General features: G+C 41.9%; 1 protein-coding gene across 1 annotated transcript; it reads right to left on the reverse strand.

Moving 5' to 3' along the window:
* Positions 1-416: 416 nt before the first annotated feature.
* LOC139461799 (uncharacterized) lies at positions 417-10,540 on the reverse strand. The gene is made up of 7 exons (XM_071243271.1): positions 10,454-10,540; positions 9,887-10,021; positions 9,067-9,207; positions 5,547-5,629; positions 4,813-4,901; positions 3,886-3,935; positions 417-545 (listed from the first exon to the last, which is right to left on the reverse strand). The coding sequence occupies exons 2-7, from the start codon at positions 10,013-10,015 to the stop codon at positions 417-419; spliced, it is 621 nt and encodes a 206-aa protein (XP_071099372.1). The 5' UTR covers positions 10,016-10,021; positions 10,454-10,540.
* Positions 10,541-17,931: the final 7,391 nt, after the last annotated feature.

Genomic DNA, 17,931 nt, shown 5'->3' on the forward strand with positions numbered 1-17,931 from the left:
TTGCTAACTGCGGCGTTAAACAATATTCACACATACATATTCAATAATTTAAACAGCAAACATTTAACGACACCCACCAACAGTCCATCCTCACAACAGTGACCAAAATTAAACACTTATATTTTCTTATTAAGATTTCATCTCGTAAGAGGCGACTTGTGGGATCGGGCGGTTAGGCTCGCTGACTTGGATGATCCATGTCATCTTATCCCAATTGCATAGATCGATGCTCATGATGTCAATAAATAGATTGCTTGGTCCAGGCTCAATTATTTATAGACCGCCGTCATAGAGCGGGAATATTGCTGAGTACGGCGTTTAACAACAAACAAACATCTATTAATATTCAAGATATAATCAGCAAGAACTGACACCAGCTCCTGATTGCATAACACTTGGGAGGAAACAGAGCGTGTTTAAAAGGATGCCGCCACGTTTCGGTGTACTCTGAACTTGAGTGGTATTTCCGTTTCCGGTAGAAACGGAAGTTTGACGTCATCGTCCCGTCCCATTATTATCGCGCTGTCCCTGAAGTTCAACTCGCACTGAAAAAAAATTTCTCAAAATTTACAAAATAATTTCTCAAAATGATGAACATTTGATAATATTGACATGAGACGCTTTCGATTTTATACTGTTTCATTTGCTTACAAACACACAATTAGCCAACAATATTTAATTCGTATTAATTAGGGAATATGAGATAGCATTTATTGGTTTGTTTATTGTTTTACGCCGCACCCAGCTATATGCCCTGTAAATAAGTGGGTATTGTTCAGTATTGTGCTCAACGACCCATCCTGTTGGGGTACGATGACCCACAATCAACCAAATCACCGAGTCTGACCCATCTTCCCGAGTCAAGGAAGTTAACAGACTTAAAAAGTCCAGTTTCCACCCTTACCGAAGTAGGCTGGAATTTCTTGGGCTCGATTGTGGCGCCACCAGTGGCTATTACGAGTTATGTCCCTTCTAGGTCCTCCCTACCGACCAGTCAGATTCCATCTCTCATATCTCTTGTACTTGCACTATTACTTCGATAATAAAGCTCTTTGTAATAAAACGTGTTTTACCCCTCAAAGTGCATCACATCACTCAAGCACCTTGATTAAAAACATGAAACGATTTTGAAAATATCTGTCGATGCCCAGTTGACAGTACTCATGCTCCGCAAATCCTCCAATCGAACGAATTCGGCACGGCATTTGCCTTTTGTTATGAACCGGATGTCGATTTCTTTATTGGAAATTGATTGGACTACCCATAGACTCGTTAGTCAAGCCAAAATATAACTCCATAAATCTAGCCTTGTTCGGCAAGGTTGGAAACTGAACTTTAAAGTCAGTTAAAACCCTGGCCTCGAGAAGATGAGTCTGACCACGAGATCCATTTAGTCGCCTCTCACGACCATGGGGCTTGCGGGGTAGCGTGTGAAGGAGACAAGCAATAGGTGTTTGTTGTTTATTCCAGTCAAATCGTGGATTACAAATTAAATAAGATATTTCAAAGCGAAAGTTGGCAAAGAAAGGTCTGGCTCGTGAGGGATCGTTTTAAGGGAGGTAACTCCGATTGTGAATGCGTCAACACAAGGAAGAGAAGCGTATGGTAAACATGCTATGAAAGCACCGTAAAATCACTCAGAGCATCTCAGGAGCAGGAAGGAACATTTGCACGTGCAATCCCCGACAGTTTAAACCAGCTAATGATTTTCGTTGTGAACAGACAATCTCATTAAAATCAGATCTGTTACTCCTACACGATACCTCCCTGCATTAAGAGATATTAGAACGTCCCTGACCAGTGAAGATCCGGGTAGAGAATAGGTCTTCAGCAACCCATGCTTGCCAATCACTGGATTGTCTGGTCCAGACTCGATTATTTACAGACCGCCGTCATAGAGCTGCAATATTGCTGAGTGTGGCGTTAAACAACAAACAACAACATTAAGATCGGTCGTTTTGGGATATCGTACTTCGATTGGCGTATCATATGATACAGATTAGCGTCCGACCGGAGAGCGGAAAGTCGGGGGTTCGATCCCCGGTCGCGTCATACCTAAAGACGTTAGATGGTACTTGTTGTTACCCTGCCTGGCGGTCGGCATTAGGGGCTAAAACAAGGACTTCAGTATACAGAGTATGAATGTTAAACTGCGGGATGGTATATCAGTTGGCTAGCCCCATATAGTCCGGACTCACACTCTCTCACTCTCACTATCTCAATCTCTCTCACTCTCTTACTCTCTCTCTCACTCTCTCTCTAACTCTCTCTCACTCTCTCACTCACTCACTCACTCACTCTCTCTCACTCTCTCAGTCTCTCTCTCTCACTCACTCACTCACACCCCACACCCCCACCCCCCACCACACACACCACCCCCCCCCCCCCCCCCCCCACACACACACACACACACACCCCACACACACACATGCTACAATCTTGAACGCGACGTTAAACCCCATATTCACCCCACCTCACCTCAAATGAAGCCAAAATTGATTCTCACGGAACTACATTGCGTAATTCCTGCGCAAAAATGACAAGATGACAGGTAACGAAAAGATTACTCCCTTTCGACGTCAATAAGATATTCTAACGCAACAATTACCCCACAATTCAGTTTGACATTTCAAGCCAGCTTCCACAGTTACGACATCACATCGACTGATTATAACAGCATCGCTCATTGCCTTGACGTGAGCTGTATCTGGAAACTATTGAATTACAAGATGGAAAATTGGTGATTGCAACTTGCTTTTAATGCCACTCACATTTTTTAGCTTATAATATTTTCTTTTTAAGACAGCTATTTGTCACGTTCACATCGTTTACATGTGTAATGTACACTTCTGATTAGAAACAAAAGAGAGACACATTCGTTGTTCATGCTATCGTGAACATTGATTGATCCAGCCGCTTTTCACTGAAGATAATTGCTTCATTTAAAGTAAAAGTACACAAGTACTCCAGTCAAGTCGATGTATTTGCTTGTTGTTTTACTCCGCAGTCAGCAGTACCCCAACTATATTACGGCAAAATGTAAATAATCAGTCGAGTCTGGGACAGGCGAACGTGTGGTTGGCGTAATGAGGATCGACCAGCGCCGTCGGGTCACTCCGTGTTTTGTTTGTTTGTTGTTTAACGCCGCACTCAGCAATATTCCAGCTATATCATATCGGTCTGTAAATAATCGAGTATGGACCAGACAGTCCAGTGATTGACATCATGAGCATCAATCAACACAATTGGGATACGATGACATGCATCAAACAAGTCACCCGATACCGTTAATCGCCTCTTGGACAATCATAGTTGCCTTTTACGTCAAGGCGTTAAATATTCTCCATGGGTTCCAAATGAAGGCGACGCATACGAGTATAACCTGTGCGTCAATACAGTCAGCCGGCCGCCTTTGAAATAGTAGGTTAGTAGTAACAGTTTAACAGTAGCTTTCACGAAGCAGTAATATAGGTAGCCTGGTAGCTGTGATGTTAAGATAGGTAGAGGTGGTGTTAGTAGTTAAGTACAGTGATGTCAGTAGTTAAGTGGAGGCAGTGTTAGTAGTTAAGTGGAGGTGATGTTAGTAGTTAAGTGGAGGTGGTGTTAGTAGTTAAGTACAGTGATGTCAGTAGTTAAGTGGAGGCGGTGTTAGTAGTTAAGTGGAGGTGGTGTTAGTAGTTAAGTACAGCGATGTCAGTAGTTAAGTGGAGGTGATGTTAGTAGTTAAGTACAGTGATGTTAGTAGTTAAGTGGCAGTGATGTTATTTGTGTTTCTGAGCATCAAAGATGTCGATACGACCATGTCTGACATGTATGTATGTAGGGAAGTTTCGGGGGTTTTTTTGTTCTGTAGTAAGTACATTTAGTAACACACACGTTATTTACCTTGAACTGAGAGAGAAAGTCGATCCCCAGCACGATATCCGGTATGTCATCTGCAAGGCACGATGTTCTCAGAAGTTATGATGGTTAGAAGGGGCAAAAACACATGACCCTCATAATGTGAAATACACGACTGTTAACTACATCTTAACGTTGTCAATAGGTAAGTGGAATCGGTAATTTACTGCTGAGGGATAGCTTGGTCAGTTATTCGTGAATGAGTGAGTGAGTTGGGTTTAAGACTCTTTGATCAGTATTTTCACCTTATTGTGGGATGAGAGTGTGAGTTTTAATTTAACGTCGACATTGTGGGGGGAAAGCTGAAAGTGATGTAGGTCTCAGACGTCTCGAGCACGAGTATGGTGCTGACAAACCTAGAAACATCAGGGGAAATCCACAATCACAGGTTTCTGGTATGTCTAAGGGACAAAACTCTACAAATCGCCTCAGACGACAGGGTCACCCTTATTCCTTATTAATTATGAGGATATCCCCCATCGATGGTGAACAATCCTTGTAGGCGTACTACAACCTGGGAATTATGAGTCAGAATTCGTCCCTAGTACCCTCGTCGTCCGAGACAGGATCGTGTGATTAGTGAGTGAGTGAGTTGTGTTTAACGCCGCTTTTAACAGTATCAAAGGTAGAGGTTACAACGTTCACACGTCACACAGAAGACCCGGGTTCGGTTCCACACATGAGTACGATGTGTTAAACCAATTTCTAGTGTCCCCAACGTTATTTTGCTGGATCGCCATAAACGGCATTAAACTTGTTCTCCGTGTTTAAGTAGGAATACTACTGTCACAGGTGTCAAATCACTCGGTGAATTCAGCTTACCCGTTGCGCTATGTTGTATGTGACAAGTTGTACCGCGCGAATGCATCTTCCGTGGATGCAGGGAGCACTTGTCAACATGTAGAAACGTACCTTGCACCTCCAAGTTTAACGCCAGTTGTTTAGTCCCGAACGTAAGGACAGCCCGAAGTAGCTGTCGGCGGCTGTCTGAACCCGCACTCCTGTAACACAAACAAACAATATGATGATGTGTATTTAGGGATCAATGATTGGCCCGTTGTTTAAAACTATTCGCTCTACGTTTTCACTGACAAAATGCCTCTACCCTCATATGTGTATGTTTATATAGCGACCCACGACCATCTTCCCGAGGCAAGGGAGTTAACTGACTTTAAAAGTCCAGTTTCCACCCTTGCTGAGGTGATTCGACCTCTCACAACTCTTGCTTCAAACTAAATGGCGGCCCCCAGTCAAAACGATTTTATCGACAATAAAGATCATCTATTGTTATACAATGGCTGTTATCATTTGCATTAAATCGCTTCTGCACCTTGACCATAAACAAGAAGAGAATTGGAAATTATATGTCGACAGACTTGTCATCCCCCATACTCAATTACCCCGCCACCCACCCCAACTGATGGCATCATCTGCTTTTTCGCCATGGCGTGCGGCCAACTGTTGTTGCATGTTGACCTTTGATCGTAATTCCGCCACGTTGCTCATACATTTAGTGGTCAAAGGGCGACAACTCATCAACACTAATTCCGCATTTTGTCCATTACTGTTGTTTCAATTCGCCCTGATAATGTATAATTTATAAAGGTTCTGGATTCCCATTGGTCCTGTAATGTCAGTTCACTCACCTCATTTTGCTGTACATCTCCCTACTGATGAGGGATTGTTTGGACGACGTACTGAGGAGTGCTTTAACATCGACGTCCGAAACCTGCATGACATAAAAAACATTCTTTTTTGTTTCTCATGTTATCTAAAAAAATAGATACATGGTAGGTAGGTTGCATTTCAATTTTATTTTCCTAACACTCCAACATAATATTAAATATTATGATATTCACAATAAAACTTGATAAAATCGATGACGTAAAGAAGTGGAGAGTTTTTTTGTTTGTTTTTTGTTGTTGTTTTTGTTGTTGTTGTTTTGTTTTGTTTTTGTTTTTGTTTTGTTTTGTTTCTTTGGGGGGGGGGGGGGGGGGGTTCTTTGTTGTCTGTAAATACGTGAGCTTTGACCAGACAAACCAGTGATTGAGATTATCAACATCGATCTATGCATTTCATTTGGATACGATGACATGCATCAACCAAGTCAGTGAGCCTGACAACCCGATCCCATCAGTCGCTTCTTACGGCAAGCATGGGTTGCTGAAGACCTATTTTAACCCGAGAGGGTATATAATGAGATCTTCATTAGTAAATAAATCACGACCGCCATTACTGATAATCATGAGGGATAACATAATAAACAGGTAACTCAAAAAAGAAAGATCCGTAACTTAATTTAGCATATAAAAATATATTAATCATAAGGGTCTGTCGATTATAAGAAAATAATGTTTTCCTTCTTTACATGGTCACAACTTTACTTGAACTTAAAAGTTTGAAACGTTGTTCCGCATATGGCGAATTATCTTTTTAAAGGTTTAACCTAAGTAGCGTTGGTATGAAGAGAGTTATTGCTGATTGCGGCGTTAAACATCATTCAATCACTCAAGTAGTGTAATGATTATGGTTGGTTGGTTGTTTTACGCCGCACTCAGCTATATTCCAGCTATATGACGGCGGTCTGTAAATAATCGAGTCTGGACCAGACAATCCAGTGATTGATATCATGAGCATCGATCCACGCAGTTGGGATCGATGACATGTTTCAACCAAGTCAGCGAGCCTAACCACCCGATCCCGTTAGTCGCCTTTAACGACAAGCATAGTCCCCTTTTACGGCAAGCATGGGTTGCTGAAGACCTATTCTACCCCGGATCTTCACGGGGAGACAAGCATGGGTTGCTGAAGACCTATTCTACCCCGGATCTTCACGGGTCAGTATTGTAATGAGCATGCAACGCAGTGTTAGTTCCACGGTAACAGGTCGAACGATAATTATTTTTAAGATTAACTAACCGATTACGACGCCGCTGTTCAGTACAGCATAACCAACACTGTCCTGATATTACCAACTTAGGGCGCCAGTGAGTTTGGTCAACGCCGCTTTGACAGGTATTTTGGTCACGGCGTGTCAGCTTAATGTGGGAGGAAAGCCCGAAGTGATGCAGGTCTTAGACGTTTACCACTTCAGTGAAAACCAACCCGTATGGTGCTGACAAACATCCTCGGGGCGAACCGGGACCCTGATCACGTGATCTGTTACGTAACTAGGGCAACAGCGGTGTCTAAGACGACTGACCCGGCTGTGACACCAGCACCACCGACACCACACACACACACACACACACACACACACACACACACACACACACACACATAGACACACACACACAGACACACATACATACAGACACACACACACAGACAGACACAGACACACACACATACAGACACACAGACACACACATAGACACACACACACAGACAGACACACACACAGACACACACACAAAAACAGACACGCATACAGACACACATACACACACGCACGCACGCACGCACACACACACACACATACACACACACCAGTAACTTGTTGATAAAGTATCAAATGTTTTTAAAAGATCGTTCAAAATTCAAATCTTATGACACATCTTAAATGACATGATTGTGCTTCAAGCGCTGTACTAATATTATGAGCCGCACATTTCGTGCAGAGGTGTATAAACTTCGGTTTCCGAATTTTGCCGGATTATTCCGAATTATAACACACGTGGAATAACACCCTAAGCACTTCATATTCACTCTTGTCTTTCCGCTAGGGCGCTAGTTTTCCGAGCTTGGTGGAAAAGGGTTACGGCAAGAAAAATATCATAAAAAAGTGAAATTGGTTAATTCTGATTCTGTAAGAAAATAGTAAGATGACGCCTCCAGCTATATATGATGCAGATGCCGGTGAAACTGTTGCTGCCAGCAGCCGCATCTCGCTTGGTTGTGTGACGCACATTATATAGCTTTATCTCAGTGTCTGCACAAGTGAGTGAGTGAGTTTTACGCCGCTTTTAGCAATATTCTAGCAATATCACGGCAGGGGACACAAGAAATGGGCTTCACACATTGTACCCATGTCGGGAATCGAACCCAGGTCTACGGCATGACGAGCGAACGCTTTAACCACTGGGCTACCCGACCACCCAGTCTCTGAACAAAGGTACCTTGAGGCGCCAGAATACTTTGTAACCTCCGAATCCAAACTATGGTTCACTGTAAGCCATTATTGACATTCCACACTCAAAACCATTTGCTGCAGATCCCATTGAAATGTCAAATGTCACAATAAGACGACTTGATTCGTTTAACATCAATGGAAATGTCAGACGTTAATTCCTTTGTACGATTTCTGTGTTGGTGAAAGGACAATTTGAGAAGACCCTTCAAGTGTCATTGGTATTCACCAAAACAGCTTAAAAAGTCCCGTCAGCTTCCTGTTTTAGCTTCATTGCTTTGAATCCATTGTTACATTTTGGGATAGTTGGACATTTTTTTTTTAAATAGAAAATCAGAAAGAACACAAAATTCGGAAAAACATCTCAAATAATACAAGGGTTTTCGGGAAATTAAAAAAATTCACCTGCTTTAACGAATGTGAAGTGGTGGGGTGTTACTGCTACATTATGTTCGAAAACCGACTTTGGTTCTAGGTTTGCCAGCACCATACTCGTTTTCGAGAGTATCACCACAGAGCAGACAAAGACTGCCTGCATCCCGCCAGGCTCGCCTCCCACATCAAATGAGTGAGTGAGTGAGTTGGGTTTAACGCCGCTTTTAACAATATTCCAGTTATATCACGGCGTGTCAGTTTAATGTGGGAGGAAAGCCCGAAGTGCGGACAAACCTAGATATATAATCGGTGCGAACAGGCATTCGAACCCACAATCATAGGTTTCTGGCGTGTCCAAGGGACGCAACTCTGCACAGTGACTGGGCCACCCGTGCCCAGTCTTTCAAAGAAAATGAAGAACATCCGATTTTTAAGTTACCATAGTTAATCTGTCATGACATATTAACTATAGTTATATGAAAGAATCGGGTGGTCCTTAACTTCTTTTGGGTACTATACTATACTGGCTTTTACGAAACCTTTTCATCCGTACTGTTAGGTGAATGTAATTGTGTAAGGTAGAGTTGATGGCACCCAATGACAAAATCGCTCGAAAAGTGAGGGTTTCGGAATAACCAGGTTCCACTTAATAAAGGTTTTACCTTACAGTTGACAAAGGGAAGTGGAATCTTGCTTTCGTGGGATCCAATGACGTCATCGAAATCCGATTCACCGCTAAGACGTCGTCTTGTAACACGTGACCTGGGAGATTCCAACGATACTGCAGTCGCTCCCAGTTGATCCTTGTAATAAAAATGATGATGATGATGATGATGATGATGATGATGGGGTGAGGTGAGGCGAGGTACTGGAGTGAAAAGGGGTTTAACGTCGCGTTCAACATATAACGACGTGTGTGTGTGTGCGTGCATGTGTGCGCGCGCTTGTACTAGTCCGGGCTTATATCGATTTTTTTATGCTAGCCCATGCCGCAGTTTAACATGAATAGCCCACTCAGAATCACTTATTTATTCACTCATTAATCACCGCAAACCATTGAACCTACACCCAACTCAATGAAATTCAAAATGGTTTTCATCTTATATACATGCCATAATCGAGGGTGAATAGTCGTATTATGATCAGTTATGATCTTAAAAATAAATACTGTGTTCAAACATGCTATATGCGTATATTTTACTCTATTTGATTAAATTTTATAACCCATCAAGTTACATAAAATAATCGGACGTTTTTTAAGTCAAGCCATCATTTAAATTGTCGTCTCCATCCATCACTGCTTCTTATTATGAAACAAATGTCAGTCACGTGAGTGAGTGAACTGTATGGCTAAAATACTGCATTAGTAAATATACAGTTTTTCGTTGTCGTGGTGATATGTTTGAAAACGGATACGTTTAGGAATTAATTCTGATGGAAACATATGTCCCAAGTCGATTATTAACGAAAACAGAAATTTACGTCTATTTCCGTCGTTTCTTCAGTTGATGTTGAATTCTTTGGGTTGAAAAGAGTTGTCTCCCCTGAGCGTCCTGTTTTCGGTCGCCTCTGCTGTCGCAAAGCGGCCAATTTCACAATGTCCTCAGTCATTGGAAGCTATGAAATAGTAGCAGGGATATCATTAAAAACGTATTGAAGGAAAATTAGATAATATGTCGACATTTCCATTTATCTACATTCTGTGAGTGGTATTCATAATCTCCAGTGTTTTTTCATACTAATGAATTAATCGTCTTGTCGAAAATACTGCATCAAATTTCTGAAAGAGCGTTTTATATATCTATATATCTATATATATATTGTGGAGCTACAACGTCATCAAAAACAAAAAGTGTCAGACATGTATATGTAATGATGAAGCGATTTACTATGAAAACATTTATCGACAAATCATTAACACATCTATCACATCAAGATGAAGCATCCGTTAAATACTATATAACGGGACTTCACCCTACGTCAAAATCAATTCACATTACATATACGCTGCATAACAAGCATCGAATATTTTGTAAAAAGAAGCCATACCTGGTTTTAGCTCCTTTGATGTTTCACGTGTCTCACCTGTCTATAAAACAAAGCCCCTGATTGGCTAACGTTGTCAGTTAAATGTAAGAACCGAAGATGCGATGCATTTGTTATTCGCCTCCCATCTCGGAGCTTGCGTAAAAATCAATAACCAGAAGCGCGGGTATGTCAGTTTTATCCGACCTGATTATCCGTCGTGGAATACCTGTCTCTTAAATGTCAACGCGACCCCGAACAGAATGTCGATATCATACCCAATGAACGCAGACCTAACCGAAGAACAGGACAATCCAGCTCAATTCCTACTGACGTGAGAGAAGACGTCCCTACACCTGTCACTGATATCGTCAGTCGGAAGCGCGGACCTCGGAGGAGACAGTTTTAGACTGAGAAGTCAATGATATTTCATATATGTTGTTGATACTGACTGGTCGCTAGGCAACCTTTTCCGTGTGAAATTACACGTATCTATAACGGGTATCTATAATTAACGAATTCGATATTGCTACGAAATACAGAAAACGGTCTGTTTTGTTTCTACCGATTCTCGATGTCAAGAATCAACGTCACGGACCGAATATATTTAACTAACGACCTCTTCATTATCACCGATATCTATATCGATTTGACATAATGTCAAAGGTGTTGAGCGAATGTGTTTACAGGTTTCCATGGCAACGTGTTATCGACTTGGCAATGCGGACGTAATCATGTCTTGTTCATTAAGCGTCTATTACTAATTCATACAAGTTGGTTACCGCAAGTGTGCGTCCGTAGCTATTCCTACAAACGCAAGGCAACCAGCCATCAACTCTTCTGTTATGGGTCTCATATAAAGGGCATTGATTTTGAACAAAATTAAAACAAATATCTTCACGACATTGATCCTGTTTTTATAGATTCATCATGACGATAGTATTGATCGGTATTTGTTGCTCTCGCATGTATCTCGCATGCGTTGCTACACGGGTAGCCCAGTCATCTATGGCCCCGCAGTTAACTGTACCCAGTCACGTTCCTGAAACAGAAACTGAACACGTGATCGTGCTCGTAGATATTGACGCATTGGACGATGCCAATAATTTTAGAGGTAGTTCAAAAACACAACTGGCAGCATCGTGAACGATACTGCTACAGGCGACAACACAACTCTCACACGACGACGGCCACTGTCGCAATTGCACCTGGCTGCATATTCAGAATACGGTTAGTTTTTACTGAATGAACTGTTTGATTGGCATTCTAGAAGTTGGTGAGTAAGTAAGAAAACGTACAACTTTTTGGATAACAACTTCTGGTTTATTGCATATAGCGACGTTTCGATGTAGATAAGCAGCAGATTATCATTGACAACAACAAGAAATAGATAACAAGTACCATACTGTTTTAATCAGGATTCCAAGCAGCTTGGTTGTTGTCGCTCCAGCTTGTTTGAATCTACATTGAAGTGTAGCTAAATGCAATAAAGCAGAAGTTGTTATCCATAAAGTTGTACGTTTTCTCATTTAATGAATCAGTCAATTAATGTGATTATTCTGGAAAACAAATATCATTTAAACGTAAGCAACGCGGATTCATACAGTTTGCACATTATCTTTTCGATTCGTTCCTTAATGAACCGAAAACAATCCACAGTCAATCCTTAAATAAACCACGCTTCGTTCTTAAATGTGCTTTGCGAGTTGTCGCGTAGCTAGCTATCTTATATGGTCAGTTATGAATAAGGTATAAAGTGAGTGAGTGAGCGTGGTTTAACGCCAAATCAAGCTTTTATCAACGGTAATTGAGCTCACGATCAGAGGATCCTGGCACGACTAAGGGACGCAACTCAGAACAGCGATTTGCTTGTTTGTTGCACTCAACAACATTCTAACTATATGAAGGCGGTCTGTTTAATCGAGTATAGACTAGACAATCCAGTGATTAACCTCATGGGCATCGACCTGCGGAATCGGAATACAATGAAATGCATCAACCAAGTCAGTGAGCCTGACCACCCGATCATGTTAGTCGCCTCCTACGACAAGCTTAGTCGCCTCTTATGACAAGCATGGGTGCCGAAGACCAACTCTAGCCCATATCTTCACGGGAGAGCGACTAAGACCACGCGCCAACCTTGTATTGTGTACTGCTTATGCTGATAATAAACAATAAATACTTCATAGACGGACGTTCAAATGTGTTTATTCAATCATTTTACATGTGATTTTTATATGTTGAACCTAATTCGATCTGTTTTGCACCGGTTTGTAGACATTACTTTATTTTTTCTGAAAGACAAGGGATAATATTGTTACTTTTGTGTAATGAATCCCAAAATAAGTCAGTCATCGTGAATAGACGTACAGTCGGTATGAAGTGTTTGAGTTGCCTTTAATAATAATGATAATGACATTTATATAGCGCTGAAATCCACATCACTAAGGGACATGCTCAAAGCACGAAAAGCATATAATATATCATTATACATACATGTATATACAAGAATCTGAGACAAGGTCACTGGGAGTAGCGATGGAAAAGAGAGTTTTAAGTTCGGATTTGAAAGACTGGAGAGTTTGTATTGATTTCAGTGTGAAAAGGAGACAGTTCCACACACAAGCGACATGAACACACACTGATCTGTTATAATGCAAATGTTGTTTTACGTCAGCAATAATTTAGTTTATCATTGCGGTTTGTAAGTATTCGAAACTTGGTCATTCAAACAAGTGATTGACAGCATGAGCAAGTCAATATACACGCCATCACGATAACAATCAATATGGGAGGACACTGTGTTGACCACCCGATCCCCAACCCCGTCAGCCTGTAATGCTATACAGCCCTAAATAAAGCAAGTCTAGATTTCCCACAGGTTCAGGTTCTGAATCCCCCATCTTACTGGGGCTCCTATTCAATTTAAATGTGGTTGCTTGTTTCCTTCAAAATTAAAAATATATCGGAGCGTTAGTCTACAGTATGGGGTATAACGGGCCTGTTATGTCCTATATCCCCATGGAGGAACGTTTCTCTTCAAGAATCTCCAAGAAAGTCCAAAACTTACGCCCGCAGTTGACAGTGGATGCTGGTCCCTTGGTGTTGGGGATCTCTTGTCCCGCCCTGACCTCCACACACCAGCACTCCCCCACACACCCGTCACACTGCCTGGGGGTGAAGATCCCTAGTGGTAGAACACAACAAATATCATCGAGGTGTTAAACATTATCTGTTTTCATAACCGATGGCGTACCCGGTCTTTTCAAGTAAACTGCCCAGAAAACCAATTATACCCTGGAAAACTAGATTTGACCAAACATTTTCAAACATTATCAAAATGTTACCAGGCTGAGAACTTACACTGCAAAGTTAAGGTCCAAAGCACAAATGTGATACCCGTATTAAAACACATCTCCATCGAATAACCAATTCGTCTTCTTTTCTTATTTTTAGCCATCGTCAAATTTGGGTGGATACGTTCTTTGCCCGGCAATATGTTAAACTTTCCGCGCATCAAACACTCAAACCTCAAAACACGTTATGTTATAGTTATGTTATCAGCATTGTGATCGGGGCGGTCGGGTAGCCTAGTGGCTAAAGCGTTCTCTCGTCACGCTGAAGACCCGGGTTCGATTCCCCACATGGGTACAAAGTGTGAAACCTGTGTCTGTTGTCCCTGTCGTGATATTGATGGAATATTGCTAAAATCGCCTTAAAACCATACTCACTCATTGTTATCAGTATTTATTTTTCAAATTTAGGATAGAGACAAAAGTACCCATCAAGACACGTATTCATAAGCGGAATAAGACACTGAATGTTGCCGAATACGAGTACCATCTGACAATGTGTTTCATTTAATTATAAGCGAGGGCCACACGGTCAATAAAAAAGTCACAAACACGAAGACACGGTTAAGCCTTGGTACGATGTATGGTCTTACAGGCTGGTTAGGTGGTAGTCTCACTGATCCGTTGACGGCCTTGGTATGTATCGTCTTACAGGCTGGTTAGGTGGTAGTCTCACTGATCCGTTGACGACCTTGGTATGTATCGTCTAACAGGCTGGTTAGGTGGTAGTCTCGCTGATCCGTTGACGGCCTTGGTATGTATCGTCTTACAGGCTGGTTAGGTGGTAGTCTCGCTGATCCGTTGACGGCCTTGGTCATGCCCCCAGTGCTGTGAGTACCTTGTTGCTCATCCCTTATTGATCGCCTCCGTGGCCTTGTGGATAGAGGGTCAGCCTGGAGACACCCCAGGGGTTCTATCCCCGTCCGCGTCATACCAAAAGACGTTACAAGGCGGTACTTATTGTTACCCTGCCTCACGTTCGGCATTAAGTGGATAAAACAACGACTGGTCGGCTCGAAGTTATGATACTGAGTCTGAGTGTGGTATTGGTGTTAAACTGCGGCATGGTTTATCTGTGGGCTGGCATCACTAGTATAAGCAGCCACACACACACACACACACACACACACACACACACACCCACATACACACACACACACACACACACACACACACACACACACCACACACGTGCATGCACGTCGCTAGGTAAGTACAATGATCTTGAACGCGACGTTAAACCCCACTTCACCTCACCTCACCTGATGTAAGTATGTCCGTTTTATATTGCTTATGTTGTATAAACCCTCCTCCTCCTCCTCATCATCATCATCATCGTCGTCATCATCATCATCATCATCAGGTTTGCTATTCAGGTGAACAGTAAAACAATGACGGAAGGGGATGTTCTTGGTATCTGGAGAAATGGTGGGTGGGTCGTCTCTCCGGGATGTGTGTGTAGGGGGAGGGGGGGTCCTGTATGGGGGTGGGGGGTGGCGGTGGTGGTGGGGCAGGGAATTGTCTTCGACAGTGATATGACTTCGTTATATCCAGCCTCGTATTACCCGAACTGAACACTGATACCTTATAATGGTACTCGTCACTGTACAAAGAAAATACATCATCAGAAAAAAAGATCATCTTTTTTCTGAAACACCAGTTATTTGTCTGAAACGTCATCTCGCCGTGTCTAACCATCCCGGCTTGGACTTGCATGTGTTCTGCCCGTTGACGCCAGTGGTGTGATTAGAATACTGGAGATCGTGGAAGGCCCTCAGAGACTTGAGGCAGACGCTGTTCTGCAGTTGTAGGGCCGCAATGCAGATAACAAGATTATCTCCAGGAACCTTTGCAAGTAAGCAAATTAAAGACATGCTTTAAAATACTATCTCATTTTTCTTACGCATTAACGCTAATCTATCAAAGGACGTTACGTACACTGTTGGCTATTTCCAGCCATTTTCCAGAATGTGGCTTCACACATGGAACCCAGACCTCGGCGTGACGAGTGAGTGCTTTAACCAGTAGGCTACCTCACCGCAATCTTTTACACTTAGTTACTGAAATTGAATTAATTTGTTGATTGAAATGTAACATGTGGAAATGTAGAAAAAAGCTTTCCATCTCATACGCTTGATAAGGCTCTCTGTTTTCTCAAGTAGTCTCCGTGTGTATTCCCTTTCTGATGGTATAGGTATATTCTTTCCCGAGTAGTCAAGTCTGAACTGTTCCATGGTGGGGCAAGAAAGGTGTGTGCTTCTGCTATATGGCAAGAGTGCTCTACCAGGAGGTCTGGGCGCTTGATACACAAGTATGATCCAATCGCAGAAGAGAGTGCTCAATACAAAGTAGAGCATAAATACAGATTTGAATACACTTTCCTTATATCATTTTGCAACTCTTGAGTTTCACGCACCCATGGTATTGCGTACGATCATCAGGCATAATGAAACATGGTTTTTAGTTTGACCCTTTCTTTTTTGCTCGGCTTGGGGGTTTAACATGGCGACAGGTGGAAATAAGCTCGCTTCTTTTGTTTAGCTTGTTAGATGTTAGCATGAGAATCTAGAGCTTCTCTTCCATGCATAGATTGCAAATCCCTGAGTCTCTTTTGTTGGTGTTTGATTTCTTGATTATGTCCCATTTGATTTTGTAATTTGTTTTGTTTCTTTTTAACTTCCAGATGTGTTTGGAGAGTTCTGTCTCTTTTTCATATTTCTCAATTCTGAATGGTTTTGTGTAGTTGTTATACCTTGTCTTGAAGGGACCGCTTGCTAACCCAATGTATCTGTTGTAACCGTGGCCTTATAGACTACGTCACGAGTGAGGCATTTACCGTTCATTGGGCAATTGGCTTTTTGTCTGCAGTTACAGTCCTTTGATTTGGTTGATTGGTTGGCTGACTTCATCACCTTGCTGTTATGTGCCTTGATTATGTGTTGGATGTTTGTCATGCAACTGTAGCTGACTTTAACTGGTGATCTGTTGAATATTTTTTACTGAGTTTGCTTTCCTTTGGAAAATGTTTGTTGATAAGTTCACAAATCAAACACCAACAAAAGAGACTCAGGGATTTGCAATCTATGCATGGGGTTAATTAATTATTTAATACAGCTAAGTCGTTGCCCTAATTAATACATCCCCGAGTGCACATACTTCCGAAAACTACGCCTACATAGTGATTACAGAAACTATTTCATGGCTGTAAGATAATAGTACACATTTGATCTGGCCAAACGTTTCCTTTTCAAACCCTTTACATTCTCAAGTATCTGAAACAAAATAAAATGGTATAAAATTGCTGGCGGGTATACAATCAAGTCCCAGATCCCGATACTGTCTGAACGTTTCCATCAGGGAATACGTGTACATGTTTTTCTCTAATGAGAAGTCGATGAAGAAATAGTATTCACAATGAAATAGAAAACCGGTTTGACTTTAGAATTGTGTAATCCGAACGTTCTCTATAAATCAAATCATCACCATTTTCACTTTCAGATTACTGACAAGAGAAAGCACTCACCATTCCTGAGCGCCATTGATAGTTTCCACCATGATAAAAATGAATGTGTTTTAGCCAAATAGGATGTTCATCCGCAAATGAAATAATGTCATGAACGCAGAAAAATTTTGATTTGACGTTTCCAACTGTTTGATCCGAAAGTTCAGAAGTCAGAGAAAACAGGACCTACTGCCGGCAGAAAACCGCAAAAACTAAAACTGTAACGGGAACATAATTACGAGTTAGAAATAACCGACTCTGTCCAATTTGAATACCGGCATGCGAGCCCACAGTTAACAAAGAAAAACGTGAATTGACTACAAACAGTGCAATGCTGACATCGACTGTGTCAAGTCTGAGTGTGTTGATGTAGGTTAGCCTGCCCAAGGGAACTGCCGTGAGACTTTAACGAAGTCCTGATTGGTATCGTCCATGTGAAGACTTAAACATGTTAACAGAAGCACAGTTTCGGGGCATGGGGAGGTGGAGAATTAACAACGTTTGTTAGAAGCTCCTTGGAATATCTAGAGCTTCTATTCTCTCAGCTCCGTAACATATCAGCCAAGTATATACAGCTACTCAGAGGTCAGGACACACATTTAGTTGACGCGTGTTAGAATACCCAAGGTTTGCAAGAGCTACCGGAG

Source organism: Haliotis cracherodii, unplaced genomic scaffold (genome assembly GCF_022045235.1).
Source record: "Haliotis cracherodii isolate W230 unplaced genomic scaffold, xgHalCrac1.p SCAF_15, whole genome shotgun sequence".
Taxonomy (NCBI): Eukaryota; Metazoa; Mollusca; class Gastropoda; order Lepetellida; family Haliotidae; genus Haliotis; species Haliotis cracherodii.